Below are 22,981 nucleotides of genomic sequence, written 5' to 3' on the forward strand. Positions count from 1 at the left end.
AGACACTGCTGCTATAATATCATCTTTATTTCAGTGTAGTCTGGCTACCATTGCAATGGTATCGACCTCAAAAAGAAAAAAAAAGAAAAGATAAAGAAAATGGCACTCAGCTAGTACAATACTGCTACACAAACAACACATTTATAAAATGGAATCCAGTATTCTCTATACACTAAAGTATGTACATCTTTGATAAATTAAACCAATACTGATTAAGAATGAATATTTTGCTTGAAGAATAACTGCTGGACAGATGGAAACTTGAGAAAGGAAAGTGAGAATTGAGGAGTGAAAGTAAAAACACGAGAGCAGGCACTGGAGCGACCGCACAACATCTGATTTCACTGACAGTTCACAATCACCTGTGATGTCACCATCAGTCAGTATGCCAACTGTAATTGTAGTTACGTACATTTATTTTTTATAAAAAATGTTTTGTATTGATTGACCTCTCGTAAGACAATAACCTTACTGTCCGTCTGAGAATCGGACTGCACAATAAGGATTTATTCAGAGCCCTGCTGCAGAAAATGATGACATTTTTACCAACATATTATTCTTTAAAAGTTGTTTTCTTTTAAAACAATATTTTTACTTTTCAGTTGCACTAACAATTGGAAACTTGAAACTCTGTGACAATTTTTAAACTCACTTTTCAAAGAAAATGAGCTTCACGACCTTGTGACGTAGGGGTGTTTTCATTTTTATCCAATCGTACTTGTCATTATTATCTTTACTAAAATAAAAATATTTGGGCACCCCCCACAGTCTATTTTTTATTTTTTAAGGGGCGTCCCGGCCCCCCTTAATCATTTGGCAAAATAATAATGGTTTTTATTACCATAGTTTTGGTTTTCCTGTATTATTAGTATAGTTTTACTATGAATATTTGAACTATGGTTCCTGTAGTTATAGCATGGTTAATTTCCATAAGGGATGGATAAAGGTAGTCTGAGGGAACACAAAACTACTTCAGAAAGTAAATTCCCTCCCTGTCCAATAAGTGACTTTTATTTTGCCTGCGGAATTTCACTGTGCAAATAACCACACTTTTATACTTCTAAGACTTTCACAAAGTTTTCCTCCCACAATACCTAAACTCCCTCACACTTATTTATTATTAACACCTTATTGTTGAGCCCTGGAGAGGTAATGCATGATATCCTGGTAATGACGCTATCCCATAATATTTCGCTGGCTTTATATGTGCATAACAGCTGCATAATGACACAAGCTGCCAACATTCAAACCACTGCAGCTTTAACAAACGTTTACGACACGTTATACGCATGTCGCATTTAAAAGCACACTGACTACAAAATAAACGTAAATGCCCACGGATCTGTTTACTTTCAAGAGCAAATCATCCAACACTGAGGGTGATTTTCCACCCTCCCAACAAAAGTTTAAATTCCAGATTTTCTGTTGCAATTTGTAGTAGTCCGTAAAAAAAAAAAAAAATCAACAGTTAAATACAGAAACTTTTGAAAACTAAGCCACTTGATGCGCTGTAAAAATGTAAAAATAGACTTATTGCCTGTACATATCAAAGCACAAAGGAAATCTTCCTTTCCCGATGCAAGTAGGAACTTTGCCCCACTGTTTTCCACATTCTGTCAGACCTGCTGATTTCAGAAAATGCAAGTGTGCAAAAGACAAGAGAAAGAGAGAACAGAGGAGAAAGAGCGTATTTTGGTAAAGCATCAGGAAAAATGTATTCTTTGGGGGTTTCAAGGAAGCACCAGCAAGGTAAAAGCCCACTGACTTCCTTCCAACACTCACACACACACACACTTGAGCTGAGCAAGAAGACATTGAAAAAGACAGGAGCAGAGTCTAGCTTTGCGAGGTTTGACCTCACTGATCTCTGTTTTCTTTGAACAGTGAGCTTGTATTTGACTTTCTGCACAGCTCAGTCTTCTCCAGAAAGGGGAGCCCTGAATCTGTAACACCAGCGTCCTAAGCAGCTCTAGTGTCTCTTCATAGATGACACTTTCTTCTTTCTAGCAGCCAGCATTTCGTAGAAGGGATCTCGACTGATGGCCGCCCTGAAGAGACAGAGCATATGTGAGCGTTTGTAATGGAGAGAGTCCGATAATCAGTTTGACCGATATTTTTAGATGATATTTACACAGTAAATAGTTATCGGTTCTTTAATATCGGGTTAACCAATAAAGTTGGACACAATGGACTTCACATTTTAAATATTAATTAAGTGAGAGGCTTTTAACAAGTGTATATTGCAAATAAAACTAGTAAAATTAATGATTTGTATACCACGTGCAATATTAGTTTTGTAAAGCAGTTCTTTAGAGGTCAGTGATAAATGATTAAGTTGTTAAAGAAATAGTTCACTCAAAAATGAAAATTCTCTCATCATTTACTCCAGATGTGTATGACTGACTTTCTTCTTCAGAACACAAATGAAGATTTTTAGAAGAATATTTCAGCTCTGTTGGTCCATTCAATGCAAGTGAATGGTGACCAGATCTCTGAAGGTCCAAAAAGCACATAAAGGCAACATAAAAGTAATCTATTAGACTCTAGTGTTTTTATCCAAATCTTCAGAAGTGATATGATAGTTGTGGGTGAGAAACAGATCAATATTTAAGTAGTTTTTTTTTTTTAATTATTCTAAATCTCCACTTTCACTTTTACATCTGAAAGTGAAAGTGGAGATTTAGAGTAAAAAAATAACTTAAATATTGTTCTGTTTCTCACCCACACCTATCATATCACTTCTGAAGATATGGGTTAGCTGTACAGGTCCAATCACCATTCACTTGCAATGAATTGAACTTCAGAGCTGAAATATTCTTCTAAAAATCTTCATTTGTGTTCTGCAGATGAAAGAAAGTCATACACATCTGGGATGGCATGAGGGTGAGTAAATGATGAGAGAATCTTCAGTCTTGGGTGAACTATCCCTTTAATATGCCTAAAAGCAGAAATAAAACAAGATTTAAAAATCGGTTAAGCATATCGGTTATTGGACACTTAAACACAAAAATAATCAGTGTCATATCATTAAAAAACAATATCGGTTGATCTCTGGTTTGAAAGCATTCGGACAGTGTTCAGGTTCTGAATTGAGTTGGTACTCGGGACCACAGATACTTCAGAAAGACTGATATTGTTACATCATTTATTTATTTTTGGTACCTAACTATCGAAGTCTGACATCCCTACATCAGAGAGAGAATTTACGGAATGATAAGAACCAAACAATAAACTGTTATGCAAGAAAAAGGTCGATTTACAAAAGAATATATATATATTTGACCACAGAATGTAGTGATTAACCAATCAAAACAGAGATTCAGAACAGTGCCTGCCCACTTTTCTAGCCATCTTGGTTCTGGAAGTATTCTTCCCTTTAATTTTTTTCATGGGGACTTCATAAAATCCTTCATAAAACAGTTGTAAGCCATGAATCAAACCAACCAGCTCTTGAGGTGAATTACAACATTACAAACTTTGATTTGAAGCAAAAAAAAGTATTTGAAACCAGATGAAAAGACAAAGGTGCACAATGTCTTTCATGAGGGAATAAACTACAATCCCATGAAGCATTGCCAATGACGTAATTTAATTAAAAACAATGGAAAAATGATTAAACTATTGACTTTAAGTTGTTGATTTTTAGTATAGACACAATATATTTGAACTTTGTTGGAAAATATTCACATACAAATACCCAAGTAGTTCGAGAGTAGAGAGAGTGCAACTCGACTGCATCATTCACAGTGGGTCATGCGAATGGGCGGTCACTGCAGAGCTCTTTTAGCGCACTTTGTTTGCTGTAATTCTCTGACTGGTGGTTTCCCCCCATAAGACTTCACCAGGAATTGCACTATTAAACATGACTTTTTGTTAAAATAATGTGGACTGATGACCTCAAAACAAGCATATATGCTCGATTAATAATCTCAGAGCTCATGGTAGGTCTGCCTTTAAATGTTTATTAGTTATCGGTAAAAATACATTTGCTTATAGAGAAAGTGAATGGGATTTTTACTTCTGGAACCAGAATGTTGGACTCTGGACCGGACCACATCAACTAAATTAAAGGAATATTCTGGATTAAATACAACCCAAGTTGTGGCATGCTGTTGATTAAAATTTATCTCAAGCTCCAGTTTGTGAAAACGCAAAAAAAAACAAAAAAAAAAAAACAGGCTTTACAGTAATACACTTACAAAAGAAGTACCGGTATATTTTATTAACAGTTTATTTGCCATTCTGCCCACTTGTCTGCTAGGTTTCCATTGTAAGTGTATTACTGTAAAACTGTTTATAGCTTGAATGTGGGATGAACTGAAATTAATTGCTTCACTTTAGTCACAGGTGCAATTGATTGAGCTTAAATCAACCTGTAACTGTAAAAATGTTCACTTATTCCAAATAAGATCAAGGCTCTTTGGAGGTGCAAGACTCACTTAATGCTGTTCATCCATTCGTCTTTCTCCTCCGTGGTGGGAGCAGAGATGCGGTAGAAGGTGTGGTTGCCTTCAACGACCCGTCCGTCCGCCTCTGTCTTACAGGCCTTGATCACCTGATCTTTATTTTCAGGGATGAAGAGTTCAAAGCAGTTCTGAGGAGCAAACACAAATGCACTATCACATATCTGAACACTAGAGGGAGACAAAGCTCTTTTGATAAGTAAAGTCTGGTGAAACGTTTGTAAATCAATGCTAGTATGATGCTTACGGCATACCGTACACAAGATCCGCTGTGTGCTGCCTACTATTTTTTTTAAAGTGCATGTGAAGCAGTATGCAATATGCAATGATAAACATTTCTAACGGCAGCATGCTACATTGCTGTCTCAAGACCTCACTACGTTGAATGTTTATTTCAGCATGTTTCGTTCAGATAGCTCAAAGACTGCTAGGATAATATAATTTTTGCCAGTAGATTTTGATGATAAATTAATATGATGCTAAAAAAAGAGGTTTTACCGGTTTCTTGTCTTCCACTTCACGAATGCTGAGGTTCTCTAGTGGGATGATGCCTCGTGGTTCTTTGTCCTACATGAGAAGAGACACAATAGTCTCTATTTTATCATGATACACCATAGATCACATGATAAACATCAGTGTAAAGTGTACAGGGTATGCCTAATCACATGACAAGGAACTTTTAGTGAACACTAGAGATTTGACCGACATTTTCTATTTACATTTATGCATTTGGCAGATGCTTTTATCCAAAGTGACTTACAGTGCACTTATTACAGGGACAATTCCCCTGGAGCAACCTGGAGTTAAGCGCCTTGCTCAAGGACACAATGGTGATGGCTGTGGGGACTGAACCAGCAACCTGATTACCAGTTATGTGCTTTAGCCCACTACGCCACCACCACTACTTCATCAGTTATTGGTTCTTTAATATCATGTCAACCAATAAATGGGACTATTTAGTTGGGCTCTGAAAACAGCAATTAACTAACCTTTACCCCACTGTGTATTCAAAGGGAACAACAGAGTTCACAGGTCAAATTAATGTATTGTTTGCATGAATAATTAAACTTTTTTTCTTTCATTCTACAGTGAGAAACATGTTTTTATTTATTTATTTTTTTCTCCCCTTTTTCTCCCAATTTGGAATGCCCAATTCCCAATGCGCTCTAAATCCTCGTGGTGGCGTAGTGACTCGCCTCAATCCGGGTGGCGGAGGACGAATCTCAGCTGCCTCTGCGTCTGAGACCGTTAATCCGCGCATCTTATCACTTTGCTTGTTGAGCACGTTACCGCGGAGATATAGCGCGTGTGGAGGCTTCACGTCATCCACCGCGGCATCCACGCACCACGCACTCCACCGAGAGCGAGAACCAAATTATAGCAATCACGAGGAGGTTACCCCATGTGACTTTACCCTCCCTAGCAACTGGGCCAATTTGGTTGCTTAGGATACCCAGCTGGAGTCACTCAGCACGCCCTGGGATTCAAACTCGCGACTCCAGGGGTGGTAGCCAGCGTCTTTACCACTGAGCTACCCAGGCCCAAAACATGGCATTTTAAGCTTAACAGTTACACACAGCCCAAAACAATGATGAATAAACGGTGACCATTTAGATAAAACAAATTATCATTGGAATGGGAATCATGTGGAATTTTATGATTTTGGTTCGTTAATGGTTCCAATAATGTTTTTTTTTTTTTTTTTTTTTTTTTTACGTTTGAGGAAGAAAAATTTGGAAATAAAAATTCAGTTCGTATTGCATTTACTGGCCTCCGCAGTCAGTTGCTAAATGATGAGATCATATGAACAAGCTTGAATTCTCACAAGCCTCAAGTACTGTACTACACAACAGTTAGGGGTGTAAATCGCCAGTTTCATCATGATACCATCTTATATATATTCTGATAGCCAGCGATCCGATGTTTGCCGATACCTTAAAGTCTGCCGCGATGCGATTTTGATTCGATTTAGTGGCCTGTGATCGATATTTAAGCAATATCACACGAGCAAGAGTGCGATATGGACCTATATTAGCACTGCTGTGATTCGGCCACTGGTAATCACAGCAGTGCTGATTTAGGGCAATATAGCTCGACTGCAAGTGTGATATTGCTTATACACAACAGTTCAATGAACAAATTTGAAAAAATTAGGAAAACTTTTGTACGGTCACAAAAAACGCATTTGTGCATGGAACTACTGTCTTACGTGACGGATCAGAATCTGCTGTTGCTGATTCAAACCAAATGATGCATCTAAGCCTCTCAAAAACATCACTTTAGAACTACTAGTATCACAATGTTATTGGAGAAACAAGGATGTGTGTGTGAGATAAAGAGAGAGAGATGGAGCGTGTGCGATCACTTGTTGATGATGCTGTAATCTGTTAGTGAGCTTTCTGACGATAATGTAATTTCGGTGAAATGCATCCTATATTCTAAGTGAAAAAATAGCCGTCCAAGCGGGGGTATTCCTCCCTATTTCGTGGTAGCCGGTGTGCAAGAGTCATTCACTATAGAAACCGCAGTCTCCTCCGTCATTTTAAACAGTGTGTCCTCTCCAATGTGGAAAGTCCAGAAAGAGGTAAGCACCTTGAGTTTGTGTAATTAATTAGTCTGTTGTGTCTCTCAGCTGTGATGAGCCGTAATGCTGAAGTTGTTAGTTTAAAGCCATTTAAAGCTATTTCCTAGCTTTTGTAGTGTAGTAGTAATACGAGCGATCACAGAGTGCTAACATATGTAATGTCACAAAATTAAATGTAAAGAGACAGATGTCTCTTAACACATCTGCACTGCTCTTACAATTTAGTTTAGAATGGCACGAACACATGTGGAGTGATACACACAGTTAAGCATCTGAGTGATGATGGTGTACTCATGGAACGTTCAGAATCAGATTCGAGGACCGGAACTAACTGTTGTACATTAAACGATATTATGTACATATTTTTAAATAATAAAAAAAATAAAGTCACACACATGTGATCCTCAATGTTCATCAATATTCAAACCTAATAACAGCCGGTTTCAATGAGGAACTAACTTACTGCAGTCAAAATAAATGCACTGACATACATTTAGATGTATTACATTATTTTAACAGTAACAATATTTTAACAGTAGCCTATCCACTGCGGTGGTCGAGACGGGGTCCCATTCGTTCCGTTATCTTCCATGAAGATCAGGGTGTAGTTTGTTGAAAATGTCAATGTGAATGTCATCATTGAAATTTTAATGTAGAAATTCAGACGACGGTACAATTCATATCAAAAGCAGTCTCAAATTCTTAAACTGTAGACTTAAACCACAAAATAATTATTTTAACTGAATTTAATCAAAATAATTAACTGTAACTGTCTTAACTATAAACTTTGTAAACAATTAACAGGAGGCATTAGGATAGGGCTAACATTAGCTAACAAATAATACATTTGATCATCAGCCATCTGTTAGTTATTTTTCTGTACTTTTGTGTTCCCGTATAAAGATTTAAGCGTTTTTTACCATCTATAAAACAGCCGGAAAAATAATCCCAGGTTAAGGTTAAAATTTTGTGAATCTGAACTCTCTGAGAGCCCTTGGCTTTAATTATCGTTGTATCTCAAGTTCTCTGTGTGTCTGAAGATGTTGGTCATGTAAGAAGATCCCAGAAAAAAAGACGTGCTTTACAACTTATAGCGCTGGCTGTTGTGTATGGAAGGATGCATGTTTTTTCTCAAGCATTATATGCAATTATGTGTTCATTTATCCATGTAAAAGAGAAACGAACCAGTATGTTTTCTTTTGATTAGGTACAGTGCTGTGAAAAAGTTTGTTTTTTTAATGTAATGTATTATCTTCAAATGAGATATAACAAAACAAAGGCAACCTGAGTAAACACAAGGTTGACTCCAACACCTATATCACCCATGTGAAAAACTAACTGCCCCTTTAAACTTAATAGCTGATTGTGCCACCTTTAGCAGCAACAACTGCAACTAAACGAGGCCTGCAGTTCCTTGGATGTTGTCCTTGAATTTTTTTTATTTATTTTTTGACTTCCTGGATGAGTCGTCGCTGTGCTTTTGGAGGAATTTTGGAAGGTCGGCCACTTCTGGGAAGGTTCACTACTGTGCCAAGATTTCTCCATTTGGAGATAATGGCTCCCACTGTGGTTCTTTGGAGTCCCAGATCCTTTCAAATAGTTTTTTAACCCTTCCCAGACTGATGTATTTCAGTCACCTTGTTCCTCATAATTTCTGGAATTTCTTTCAACCTTGGCACAGTGTGATACTGAGTGAGACCTTTTATAGTCAACTTCATGCTGCTGAAAGTTCTATTTAGGTGTTTATTTGATTGAACAGTGCTGGCAGTAATCAAGCTTTTGTGTGTCTAGTCCAGCTGAACCCCATTATGAATGCAGTTTCATAGATTTGGGGATTTAGTAACCTAAATATTTTTTCACACAGGCCCAGTTGGTATTGGAGAACTTTTTTGCTTCAATAAATAACATTATCATTTAAAAACTGTATTTTGTGTTTACTCAGATTGCCTTTGTTTTATGTTAGATTTTGTTTGAATATGAATTTGAAACAAAATAGTATGAGATGCTCAAAAACAGAGGAATCTTTTTCACAGAACTGTAAATTAGTATACAAGCATGTAATATTGTTATCTGAACAGAGTGAGGGGGAGAAGTTGTGCTTTTAAGTGATGTTCGGACACTGCAGCCTCTCATTTCGGAACATATTTTCGGAAGGGGCATAAAAAAATTACAGAATGCTAACAGATTGTCCATATTTTTAATTCAAGATTGTAATATAGTATTACAGGCTCTCTAATGTCACTAGTTGTGCTGTATTTAGATATTCCAGATGTTCCAATCAATGTCTTCAAATAAGCCAAGATAGGCTACAGCATACGTTCATGATTCATATTTCTTGATAATTAATCAGCACAGCTATACATTTTCTGATGGATTATTAACCCAAAAATGAAAATTCTCTTATTTACTCACCCTCATGATATCTCAGGTGTTTATGACTTTCTTTCTTCACCAGAACACATTTGAAGAAAAATATCTCAGCTCAGTAGGTCCTTAAAATGCAAGTGGATGGAGATTTCTCTTTTGAAGCTCCAAAAATTACAGTCAGCATAAACTTCATCCATACGACTCCAGCGGTTAAATTAACGTCTTCTAAAGCGTTTTGGTGTGAAAAAGATAAATATTTAAGTACTTTTTAACTATAAACCATCGCTTCCCATCAGCAGCAGTATACACGTTCACAAGAACGTTGAGTTCAAGCGGTCTCTCGTGTGACGTATTCGCGTTTCTATTATATGGACGTAATCTCACATTCTCCTCTCAGTTGAGACATCCTGGTTAAGCACACAAACACACCATTGTGAGTAAAGAAACAGATAAATACAGATCTAAACCAAAATCAACCAAGATACTGTACAGTGTTCCTCCTACTCACTAAACAGCGCTGCTCTTCCATGCGCCATCAAATGCCAATACGATTGTCACATGCTCATGCCGCTGCTGACCGGAAGTTAAAGTACTTACATACTGATCTATTTCACACCAAAAGCGATTGTGTCACTTTAAAAGACATTAATTTAACCGCTGGAGTCATATGGATGACATTTATGCTGATGTCTGTTTTTTTTTTTTTGGAGCTTCAAATGTCTGATCACATCCACTTGCATTTTAAGGACCTGCTGAGCTAAGATATTTTTCTGTTTTTCTTCAAACGTGTTCTGGTGAAGAAAGAAAGTCATAAACACCTGGGATATCATAAGGGTGAGTAAATAATGAGAGAATTTACATTTTTGTGTGAACTCTCTTTAATTCAGTAAATGCTCCGACTGATATATATATAAAATCTTTTTGATTCAATTAAAGAATCAGCTCATAAGAGTCTTTCGTTAGAGATTTGAAGAGATTTCGTTAGAGAAATGTATTGGTAGCACTGTGGGTTTGTAACTGTAGAGTTAAACGATCCAGCTCATGAGAGTCATTTGTTTGGGAATCTGACACTGGTCACGCTGTGTTTCTAACATGATCACAGGGGATGTTGGCATGTTGTTTCCGAGAGTTCCGGTGCTCTAGGATCAGCCATATTAAGCCAACACACTGACAATTGTCATCTTGCATCGGCTCCAGTGTTTTTATCTTCCCCTATTGCTGAAAGTGTGTTACGTCAGTATAGCATGTGGGAGACCCGGGTTCAGATCTTGCATTAAAACCAGAAAGCCATCGCGTTTGCATAATCAGTGACGGAACTGTTTCGGTAAGCACAGACCGATTTTAGCCAATGAAAAATCAACTTGCTGTTTCCAATTTTACCATGAGAACTGGGAGCGTCTGAATAGCGGAACAGGAAACATCATCCAAATATTTTAGTATGTTTTTCCATCTGCGTCACTGAAAAGTTGCATGTTCTGGAACCATTGACAGAACCGTAAGTCATAAAAAACAAATAGTTCTTATATTTTTTTTAAATACGAAACCAGTTTTAAACAAGAACCAGTTCTTGGTTTTCAACCCTTATTAGTATAAACATAAAATCACATTTATAATATTTAAGAAAAAATCATATTTTTTCAAATCTAATGATTGTTAATTATTAATATTAAAGAAATAATAGTTGTTTAGTTATAATCATCATATATCAGTTAATCTCAAAAAAAAAAAAAAGCCACAACACCACCACCACCTACTGGTTTTTTCTTCTTCAGTACTTACAGTAGTGTACTCGAAGTAGTAAAGGCAGTTATCAGTGAGAATGAACCACCGTCTTTTCCAGGTTTTGACACGTCCTCCTAAAGAACACAGAATGAGTTTATTAACTCTGTGTGACGAGACGTCAGATTTGAGGGCAGCGTGCAGTTGAAGAGTTGAGCGGCAGACGAGCAGACAGACAGATGAACAAACAGACGATGAGAGCTTTTCTACAGCGACTCCATGTTCAATGAGGCCCAAGCACACATTCCTCCCCAGCACCACCCCATGCTCAAACCAGCGCTGCTGACACATTCCCGGATGAACCTCACAACTATCACATGATGGGTGCCATTCATCTTGACCTGACTGAAAACTTCTCTATTCTTGAAGGCCCAGCACCATGTCAAATGTGTTTTAACATGATCAAACTGTTACAATGCAAATAGCTTTAAAGATGTAGTATAGTGTAGTAGTACAATCTATAGAAATTAAAGTGTTTCTGGTCTTAGAATAGCTTAAAAGGACAGTAAAATGTTCAAGTCACAATTATCTGTTCCAGAAACAGATGATTAAGCAGATCCTTGCAGGAATGGACAAGCTCCAGATCTTTGAAGAGATTTATAGGATGTTTTCTCATGTCCCGCTCTACAGGGACTGTGATTCCAGGTTGACCTCTGACCTGTGTCACCCCAGTTTCCTCTGCAGTGAAACATGATCATAGTGTCAGATGGCACATTAACCAGATGGGACGGTATCACACACGCCCAATAAACAGTATTGACATCCAGGACTGTTGACTATGGGTTATGTATACTGAAAACACCTTTTAACTGATTGTGAATTAGGGTAGTTCAATATTTCCAATCAGCATCAAATTAGAATGACTTAAGTTATAAATGTATGTAAATATATGAGGAAATGTGTACATTTCAGGTCACTATTTTAACCACTGTTTTGCCTTCACTAATTAATTTTAAATGAAGTACAAATATTTCATGTAGTCTCTAATCTAATAGAACAACAGCATAAAAACAGCATGTTTCATAATTTTATTTTACCAAAATGCTGCTTAAAATTGTTTTAAATGCAGTACAGCAGGTCATCCCGCAGGACATCAAAACATTTATGTAAACAACTCATTAGTTAATAAAAAAAACAACATTATCAATAATTATTCACTCCAAAATGATACATCAGAACACTAGTCAGAGATACAGTTACAGTATATCTTAGAAAAGAGTATTCTTTGAACAGTAAATGATCCTCCTGCACTGTTGAGTGTATTCGTATTTGAATATTGGCAACAAAATACAGAAATCAGAGCGCTCTGGCAGGTGCAAGTTTTCTGAGAAAGTTGATTGGCTGAGTAGTGGACTGTGATTATTGATCAGCCAGCTTCGGCTGCACAGAGTTGTGGAGTGGCTGGAGGTTGTGCTGGGCTGCAGTGGAGACGGACACCCAGAACACCAGGTGACTGACTGACACTCTCATACAGGACAAGAGATGGATGGGCAGGTAAATCTTACAAAAATATGTCTGGGTCATACTTTGCCCAAAAATAAAGGAAAAAATAAATAAATTATATATTGTATAAAGAAAATGAAAACTACTTTAAGGACAATTATTATTATTATTATTTATTGGACCATTATTTGGATAGCATCCCCCCAGATTCTCATTACTGTAACACAAAACAATAATTATATATTATTTAAATAGTGAAGTATTTAAACCTCATGGTAGTATTTGTTGAAGTGAATTAAACTTTTGCTTGTTTTAAAGGAGCAATATGTAACTGACATCAAGCGTTTAAAATGGGTACTGCAGTCCAAATTCAAAATATTGGAGAGAGTTGTCTCCCCTACCCCCTTGAGACTGGAAGCTCACGTGGGTTGCCAGGTTGAGGACACGCAACAGGAACGAGCAAACTGACAATGGCAAGTTGATCAGCTAATATAAACTTTTGCAATGTTTTTATTGTTTGCAAATTATAAACCAGCTCATGTGGATTTTTTATAACTCTGTCAATGTTAGCTAGATGTATTGCTGGCTTCCATGGCTGCACCATGCTGTGTTTTCCCACTAACTTGTTTCAAATCTGGCAACCTGGAGTGTCGAAATACTATTGGGAAATGGGCAGTGGGCGGGATCACACAGGCCAAAACACAAACAGAAATTCCGGCCCGGAATGGACATTTCAAAGTAGAATATACTGGCATCAGCGTTGTTTTCGAAGAAGCCAGTATTTCAACTTAGCATGTTTCCTAAATCTCTGATAACATGTTATGAAAATTTTATGCTTTATTACAGTAACTATATTACATATTGCACCTTTAATAAAACAGTGTACTACAGTACATTTATACTGATTTTTTAATAAAGCAATGTTTTTCAGTAATTTTAATTTATATGTAGTTTCAGGATTTTTTGGATTGTAACCATGTGAATTGTAACATTTTCCCCCAGATTCTCATTAGTTTAATACAAAAAAAATAAAAAATACATCTAATTACTATAATGTGAAATTAATACTATTTTATTAAATAGTTGCACATTTATTGAACTGACTTACATTTTTGCTGGTTTAAAATAAAACTTAATATTACAGTCATTTTCTTTCATTTTGCAAGTAGTTATATGTCTACATCTCTCTATCTATATACCAAAGTAAACCATCCAAACACATTACATTAATGAGAATTTGATGATGAAATGTTCTCAATCGCAAATAAAAATGTCACAATATAAAAACCTTAATGGTCCTAAAAACAGGCTGTGTTCTTTATTCAAAATATGATTTCTTATTTTTTCTTTTGAATTTTGGGGTGAAATATGACCAGGACATTCTCCTAACGGGTTTTGTAAGATTTACCCGAGTATTTTAGGTGAGATGATAATGGTATCATGTTTCACTTCATGTTGGTAGTTTGAATTTCTTTTAGAAATATGTGCTATCAGTCATGCATGCTAATCTCTAATTCTGAACATGCATGTAAATGGAACAGAACACTTTAGATGCGGATTTATTTTGGTGTCAGTTTCACTGATATTTGATACATCAATCAATACCCACCCTCACCCAGTATCTTACCACATGCACACACAATCAGCACTGCAGTCCAGCATCACACACACTCCTATATTTTAGGTACAGCACAGTGAACAGCAGTTCGTTGGTACAGATGCAGTATTCTGTTTCAGTATAATCACAGTACAAACACCACATACTGTAAATGCTGACAGCTCAAGACATTCAACCATTAAGGGGTAAAATGGTTAAATATAGTTTAAATTCTTATTTTGTCCTCTGTAGGTTTTATTGGTGTTTTCTGGGCTCCATTCAGACTGAGCGTCAGCAGAAAATACTGCAGCTCCCAAAGTAGAAATGACACAGAAAGAAAACATTTCGAACATCACAGCAAACAGACAGTTACTCTTCACTGCAGTGGCCATGAAATCCAAACTCAAGCCCCCGCCACCACACACAGACAGGGCTGCACACGGATGAAACCGCTGATTCAATGAGTACAATGACATCGGACAAACAAACGAATAAACATGTAAAAAGACTAAATCAAAGTCAGGAAAAGACTAACCCCATGGAACAAAAATGAACCTACAGTGGCTAATAACAGAAAGGAGACAGAAAGCAAGGCTAATCACCAAAAGCACCTGAGCACGGAGAGATGAGCGAGTGTTTGGGAAGAGCAGGTGTACATACCTCCTGAGGGAAAGACAACAGCCAAAATCATGGGAACAAACGAACAAATGAGGAAGAAAGGAAACAAATTGTTTTTTTAATTAAATAGGAAATTACCCCCTCCACACATACACACACACACACACACTGCCTCTCTGATCACAGGAAGTGCTTGTGCATTTCCTGTTGCTGTGAATTATTTGTTTCAAATCGTTTAAAGAGGACCACTCAAAAATTAACAAGGGAATATAAGCAGAAATATACAGTAGAATCAAGTGACATTCAATTCACAATCATTTAACACAAAGATGTATTTTCCTTTTAAACAGAAAGGGAAAATGTCTCTGGTTTGGTCCATTTGTTTGCACCAAAAATCATTCACTGACATGCTTTCTATGAAATGTCTATAATGCACTACAAAGGCAATGTTAATGCACTCATAATATAGCCTATATATCACTTGTACATACTTGTAAATAACTGTATCAGCAGGTATAAAACATCATAATATTACCTTTTCCTTCACCTTTCTTATCTATATATATTAACATCTAATCTTATAACTACTGTACATTTTATATATAATATATATACTTTTTTTATTGTATAATGTGTATTCTATATTGTGTGTATTGTATACTGTACATTTGTATGTTATTATTTGTATATTGTGTGTAATTATGCGTATATTAGATTTTAAATTGTGTTGTGTTAATCTGATGTTTGTTGTAAATTGGTAAATGTCTCATCACTGTCATGACTGCTATATTGATCGGAACTGCACCCAAGAATTTCACACACTATTGCACTTGTGTATATGGCTGTGTGACAATAAAAGTGATTTGATTTGATTTGAACTTTCAGACAGGGCAGTTTCTGAAATTTGGTTGATTTGACATGGAATAAACCTGCAGTAGATATACAGGCGTATTAGAAAGTATAAGCAACAATCCCACATTTCCACTGGATTGAAGCGATGTGCTTCTCTAGAACAAAACCTCATGCAGTTGACTCATTTTGATGAAGTGACTGAGTTTGTGAGGATCTTCAGCTGTGGATCACCTTCATTTGATTGTGAAAGAAGACTTCAATCATGGAGAGAGCAGAAAGTAAGTTGTGTTGTCCTCTGATTTGTGTGGAATTGTCACAGCATCATCAGATGAGCTTACAGTGATTGAAGGAACATGTGCTTTTGTGTGTGTGCACACGTTTTAAACTTCACGGCTACACTATTGTCTCACAAATCAGGTTATCCCCTATCATATTTGCAATTACTTATTTCAAAAAATATAATAAAAATGAAACATCTAACCAAAACAAATCAAGTTAAGAATCACTCAAATAACATAGATGATGGTCTTTGTTGGGGTGTTCTAGAACTTCTCAATTTACTTTCTTTTATTATCACATTCGGAATTTCTGAAGACTATCGCGAACAAATAGACATCTAAAAAAAAAGGCCATTAGCTTCCACATCCTGTTACTTCTGTAATTGTTATTAGAGGTAGACCAATATATATATATATATATATATCGGTTTTACCGATTAATCGGTGCGATAGTTGCTTTTTGGAACTATCGTTAATGGCAAAAATTTATGCTGATAGTTGCTGATGGCTTTTTCGTCATTTCAATATAAAAGTCCCTGGTGTATTTCAGGCTTGTTTATATTTAAAAGTCCCGCATTACGCACCAAATCTTCATTTTGGTTGAACAATTAACTGCATCTTTTATTCATTTAGGACTCTTTGTCTGTGCCCATCATAGTAAGGAAAGAATAAGAATAATTTTTTTTGAAAAATTATCGGCCTATTAATCGGTTATCAGCCTTTCCTACCACCTTTGTTATTAGTATCAGCAAAATTCACAATGTCTGGCTGTACATTATCCCTTACTATGTGTCTTTACAATTTGTGTCTTTAGTGTGGAGTAGTTGTTAAGGCTTGATGACTGGTTGCCTCAGCCACATCCTGGGCAGAACCTCATCAGTTTGAGGCACATATCAATGAGATCTACTCATCTGCACATATTCTTCAATCTTTGGGTACGGTCATGGCCTGAATGAGGAGTTTAAACTTTTTGGTCAGTGAGAAGTAACGTCATTGTGTCCCACTTACCCAGTTTAAGCAGCCAGCCCTCTCTGTCTGGATTGAAGAAAGTGTGCGTCAAGTCATTGCCGTCATCCTCAGGGATTTTGAAAGGCTCATTCTTGATGCTCTCGTACAAGTTCTGCATGAGTTAAGGTGAAAGACTGTGAGTCATAACTGACAAGAAACAACGTGAGAAGATATAAATCAAGGAATGCCAGTGAGATAAGAAGTTCAAAAGGAGCATTACAACCCCAATTTAGTGTCAGGGTGTAACAAATTGGGGGCTTGTCCAGGATAAGAAAAAGAGTAAAGGACAGAGACATAACAATGTGCATACATTTAATGATGTAACAAGGAATGAAAGATGACTAACCCTGAGCAGTTCTTCTGGCAGGTCTCCTCCATCATTGATACCTCTGTTCATTGAGATGAATCGCTCCACTGTAGGCTTGTCTTTAACGTTTGGGTTGTGAAGGCTGGTGTTCAACATGATGATGGCAAAGGACAGGATGTAGCAGGTGTCTGCAAAGAAGAAAAGTGTCAACACATACATATACATTTATATATATTTATATAAAACTGCAGCTGTGAATTACACTATTTCCCTGTACTATTAATATTTTTACAAAAAGAAATTACAAATAAATGTCTCCCCCTTTTCACCCCAATTTGGAATGCCCAATTCCCAATGCACTATAAGTCCTCGTGGTGGCGTAGTGACTCACCTCAATCTGGGTGGCGGAAGACGAATCTCAGTTGCCTCCGCATCTGAGACCGTCAATCTGCGCATCTTATCACATGGAGACATAGCGCGTGTGGAGGCTTCACGCCATTCTCCGCAGCATCCACGCACAACTCACCACTTGCCCCACCAAGAGTGAGAACCACATTATAGCAACCACAAGGAGGTTACCCCATGTGACTCTACCCTCCCTAGCAACCGGGCCAATTTGGTTGCTTAGGAGACCTGGCTGGAGTCACTCAGTACGCCCTGGATTCAAACTCGCGACTCCAGGGGTGGTAGTCTTTGCTCACTGAGCTACCCAGACCCCCACAATAAAGTAATTTTAATATAAAAGCTAATGACTCTGATAAACTCCGTTGAGCTGAAGTAAGTTTAACACACAGGGCTAAAGAGAGGCAAAAAAGAGTTTTTTATGTAAGTAGGGCACCAAGACGATCCTTGTGTGCACAATCTTAGAGCTGACAGTGAGCGGGTACACACCGGAATGCCGTACTGCTAATGATGCAAAAATGTCTCAGTATTAGCAGCTATTCTTGTGTACCAGCAGTTCTTATTAGGTGCTGGTATGTTATACTACTCCCATGAAATGCTCAATTTTCTCTCAAACAGATTTAAGGTTAACGCTCTATTGAGTTTTAAATCAACAAAACCTGCCTCCCTACCTTAAACCTTCATTTTTGTGGTGATTCTATGACACTTTCGTGTCACGTGTCAACTAGTGTTGTCTTCAGGATTTGTATCCCAGTCCTTTGCATTGCAAGTTCAATGCTCTATCAGTTGAGCTACTGCGCAATTGTTTATGAACTGATAGTCTGCCATTTTACTCACTGATTTGTGTAAAAGGGAATAAAAGTCCTTGTAGTTCTAACGCCTCTAGTGTTTATTTGACAGTAACACAATGAACTACAGTGAACACAGTGTAGTTCATTGTGGTTTGAGTTGTATCTCATGGGCAGATCTTTAAGGTCTCCTGGAGAGGAGAGGTGTTCCTCTGGGATCAGTGTTTTGACCCCTCCTTTTTTCAATCTACATTACATCACTCGGCCTGATCATAAAGGCACATGGCTTTTCCTATTAATGCTCTTAGATGAAGCATTAAGTAGTATTACGCTGCTCTACCAGTCGACTCCACTGTCTCAGCTCATGTCTCTGACTGCCTCTCGGAGATCTCTGCCTGGATGAAGGAAAGTCACCTACAGCTCAACCTTACCAAAACAGAACTCCTCTTGATACCAGCCACCCCGTCCGTTGACCACATCCTCACTATTCATCTTGGTTCAACTACACTTATGCCAGCCAGGACAGCCCATAACCTAAGAGTGGTGGTTGACTACCAGCTTAACTTTACTGACAACATATCTGTGACGAGGAGAAGGGTGTGGCCAGGCCATGATGGAGCATGAATGGCACTGAATCAGCTGATCAGTGGGAGAGAGAGATAAGGGGCAGCTGGAGGCACCGGTTCGAGAGAGAGACGCAAGAGGCCACGTTGCATGTGTGTCTGTTCGTTTATGTTTTATGTTGTGTTTTATCATTAAACATTGTTTACTGTTCAGCCAGTTCCCGCATCCTCCTTGCCCATCCTTTACCTGTTACAGTGATGCCAAAAACCCCGGAGGGAGGAGGGATGTGCTGTGGTGGAGTCCTCGCCACTGACATCCGCCAGGGGAGCAGCCGCGGCCGTCTGCCTGGGGACGGAAGAGTCGCTGTCGGCCGCCGAGAGCCGGAGGAAACGCGGCCGTCTGCCAAGAAGGGGAGGAGCGGTTCCGACCAGTGGCACCCCGGCCTGAATCTGGCGGGGGAGGAGTGTGACGAGGAGGAGGGCGTGGCTGGGCCATGATAGAGCACGGCCTGCACTGAATCAGCTGATCAGTGGGAGAGCAAGATAAGGGGCAGCTGGAGGCACCGGTTCAAGAGAGAGAGAGATGCACGCGGCCACGTTGCATGTGTGTATGTTCGTTTATGTTTTTTGTTGTGTTTTAAAATGAAACGTTATGTTTACTCTTCAGACGGTGCCCGCCACCTCCTTGCCCATCCTTTACCTGTTACAATCTCATCGGCCACCCAGTCTTGCAGGTTTGCGCTTTACAACATCAGGAAAATCAGACCTTTCCTGTCTAAATATGCTGCACAGCTCCTGATCCAAGCTCTGGTCATTTCAAGATGGGACTATTTTACAAGCCACGTAAAAATCATTTAGCAAAAAATGTAGGTACAGTAATGTGATTCTATGAGACCAAGTTGATTTAGTAGCCTATTTCAGGAACAGTTAGTTAAAAGGTAATTTTAACCCTCTGGGGTCTGAGGGTGTTTTTGGGCCCTGGAGAACTTTTGACATGCCTTGACATTTGTGCTTTTTTCAGTTGCTTAAAAACATATTATTGGCTATAATCTGATAACACTGTATTCAGCACAAACTGGGCTACAATAATATGTGAGCAACATGAATGTATATGTTTGTATTTTTGAGAAAATAACGTTTATGCGTGGTTTTTGAAATAAAAATTTTTAAATCACTGAAATAAGGCCATATATCACATACTAAACATTTGTTCACAAGACTTCTGAGAACAGGATCTTGCAGCCTAGAGTTTTTGCTACAAAATGACATGAAAACCATCCTGATCACTCATTCATACAAAACAATCGTCATTTCACTTTTGTAAGACACTTTTAGTGTTAGAAAGGCCATATGTGAGGATGATCATGAATACTGATGTGATTCACGCCTGATGAGACAAAGACCCCTCCCCTGGGAACAGAATAAAATGTAATATCTGATATAGGGCATATACACAATATATTAAAAAGAATTCTGGATTCTTTGATGAATAGAAAGTTCAAAATAACAGCATTTATCTGAAATAGAAAGCTTCTGTAACATTATAAATGTCTTTACTTTTGATCAATATAATACATCCTTGCTAAATAAATGTATTAATTTCTTTCCAAAATTCTTACTGACCCCAAACTTTTGAACGGTAGTGTATAATGTTACAAAAGCTTTCTATTTCAGATAAATGCTGTTATTTTGAACTTTCTATTCATCAAAGAATCCTGAAAAAAAATTTATATATTGTGTATATGCCCTATATCAGATATTACAGCAAATCAGCATATTAGAATGATTTCTGAAGGATCATGTGACTGAAGACTGGAGTAATTTTTATATATATATATATATATATATATATATAAAAATAAATAAAACTTGCCTTGGGACATTTACCACTTGCATTGATCGCCTCAGCACATTACCATATGAATAGCACCCTCTGTGCGTGGGTGGGATCACATTAGTGATAATTAGCCGAGCCAGGTGAATCTCTTTAGTTTCATACAGATTACATTGCAGGAGAATATTTGTTTTAATTTTGAATTATTTTATTTATAAGTAGACATTTTAAGATTTCTTTAGACATCATGTTTGTGTGATAAGTATTCGTGGGGTTTCACTTCATTTTTGTGACGTGTTTCAGAAAGATGCTCGTGGAGACAGAGACGGCTTAAAGCGCACCTTGATTATTTTCTTTATTTTACAAAAGCACAAGGTTTTGTTGTTATTGTGAGTGTACACAAATAAAAGTAGACCCTTTATAATTTCTAATGATGTCTTACACTTATCTGTATGCCCAAAAATGATGGAGTATTTTAAGTTGTTTCCGCTGTTATGAGGAAAAAATCCAGCAGGTCGCGCCGGCGTGTCAGTCGACCCCTGAGGGTTAAGATAAATGCATCGTTTCACCGTCGGTCCAATTTGACAACATTTCTTTTTTTATCCAAGACTATACATTTTCAGCTTCTGCATCACATGAACCTTCACGTAATTTTGTCAACTCCTTTAGAACTTTTTAATTGTCTCATACTCTTAGACCATAGACTTCTTTCATCTCAGCGTTCTAACCTTGAATGTGCTCGAACCATTGTTATGTTACAGCTTTGTTCCAATGTTTTGTTCACACAACAAATGCTATTGATGCTTGCTATTGCAGTACTTCTTAAGAGCATAGACAGGGATACCAACAAACTCACAATTTGTGTTCATTGCTTAGGGAAAGCAATATTGGAATATGTATATGACTCATGTTTCACGGAAACCTTAAATGGATAAATGTTGAAGTACCTGCAGGCAAAGATCTAAAGCAAAATAATGAATGAGTTACCTGTGGACTGAAATACTCCAGGGTTGCACTGGCAGTAGCGCTGAGCAAATGCCTCCATCATTCTGTCGATCTTCTGTGCCTCCCCAGGAAGTCTGAAGCTCCAGAGAAACTGTCTGTGTGGAGACACACATTACTTTGAAAATCAGAGCACAAATGAAGTGTGTATCAGTGTGTGCAACAAAATCAAGGTGCCCCAACCATTGAAAAATCACTGTATAAACACCTTCCAGTCTCCTGACAGCATTTGTGTACAGTGCATTATATCGTAGTCTGACAGTTTTACCTGAGCGCCTGGACCAGGTTCAGATCTGTGAACTCATGCAGCTCCACAAACGCATGAAGGACCTGGATGTTGAAGTCATCCCTGTTGAATATAAAAATTAGTAGTAAATAAATTCCCATTTAGCAGACACATTCATCCAAAGCAACTTACAGTGCACTTCATGCAGGATCCCGAGGTAAAGAGTTCAAGGGCACAGCAATGAAGGTTATTTTTCTTAAAACTAAATGCCACTTGACTTTATATTCTGATAGTGCAACACATTTAATAATGTGTCTTAAATGTCCAAAGTTTAGTTGTCCAGACACCCATTCAAGACAAAGTGCATGTAAAATAATTCAACGCTGCATCATTTTTCAAAAGCATGACATCACATTTGACCTCCACTAGCAGAGGAAGTGATATCCCTCATGAGAACTGATGGCAATCTTCCAGTCCCTCCCTGGTGATCTACTCACGGGACAAAGCTCTGCAGACCCCCTCCCTAACAGATGAGCTGTTACACTCAGAGATACTGATCTGATGTGCTCTTTCACAGAGCTCTCAGCAGACACACCAAGAATAAGAAAGAAGAGAAAACTAAGAGGAATGAAATCAAGGATGCACTGCAAACATTTACTTTATCAGTTCTTTTATCTTGTTTTACAGTAAAAATATCTTAACATCCTTGAGACACATTTATTTGAGAAGCAAAATGATGTACAATGAGTCTAGTTTTGAGAGAAATGTAGATTTTTTTTTGAAATTTTGGTCAATTGATGTTTATGCTTACAACAAGAAAATACTATTTGCCAATGGTTTCAGGAAAATACAATTTTAAAATGTAAAAAA

At 37.6% G+C, this 22,981-nt stretch overlaps 1 protein-coding gene across 4 annotated transcripts in view; it reads right to left on the reverse strand.

The window, feature by feature from the left end:
- Nucleotides 1-9: 9 nt before the first annotated feature.
- The window catches only part of LOC127450363 (cytohesin-1-like), a 91,820-nt gene continuing 68,848 nt past the window's right edge, over nucleotides 10-22,981 (reverse strand). For 3 of the 4 annotated variants that reach the window (XM_051714435.1, XM_051714434.1, XM_051714433.1), the window contains 8 exons: nucleotides 22,154-22,234; nucleotides 21,871-21,983; nucleotides 17,336-17,484; nucleotides 16,989-17,101; nucleotides 11,194-11,272; nucleotides 4,962-5,030; nucleotides 4,440-4,594; nucleotides 10-2,048 (listed from right to left, as the gene is read on the reverse strand). In XM_051714435.1, coding sequence (XP_051570395.1) covers nucleotides 1,970-2,048; nucleotides 4,440-4,594; nucleotides 4,962-5,030; nucleotides 11,194-11,272; nucleotides 16,989-17,101; nucleotides 17,336-17,484; nucleotides 21,871-21,983; nucleotides 22,154-22,234 — 838 coding nt within the window. In that variant the 3' untranslated portion in view covers nucleotides 10-1,969. The remainder of the gene's footprint in view (nucleotides 2,049-4,439; nucleotides 4,595-4,961; nucleotides 5,031-11,193; nucleotides 11,273-16,988; nucleotides 17,102-17,335; nucleotides 17,485-21,870; nucleotides 21,984-22,153; nucleotides 22,235-22,981) is intronic. The other variant, XM_051714432.1, reaches the window with a different exon arrangement.

Source organism: Myxocyprinus asiaticus, chromosome 13 (genome assembly GCF_019703515.2).
Source record: "Myxocyprinus asiaticus isolate MX2 ecotype Aquarium Trade chromosome 13, UBuf_Myxa_2, whole genome shotgun sequence".
Lineage (NCBI taxonomy): Eukaryota > Metazoa > Chordata > Actinopteri > Cypriniformes > Catostomidae > Myxocyprinus > Myxocyprinus asiaticus.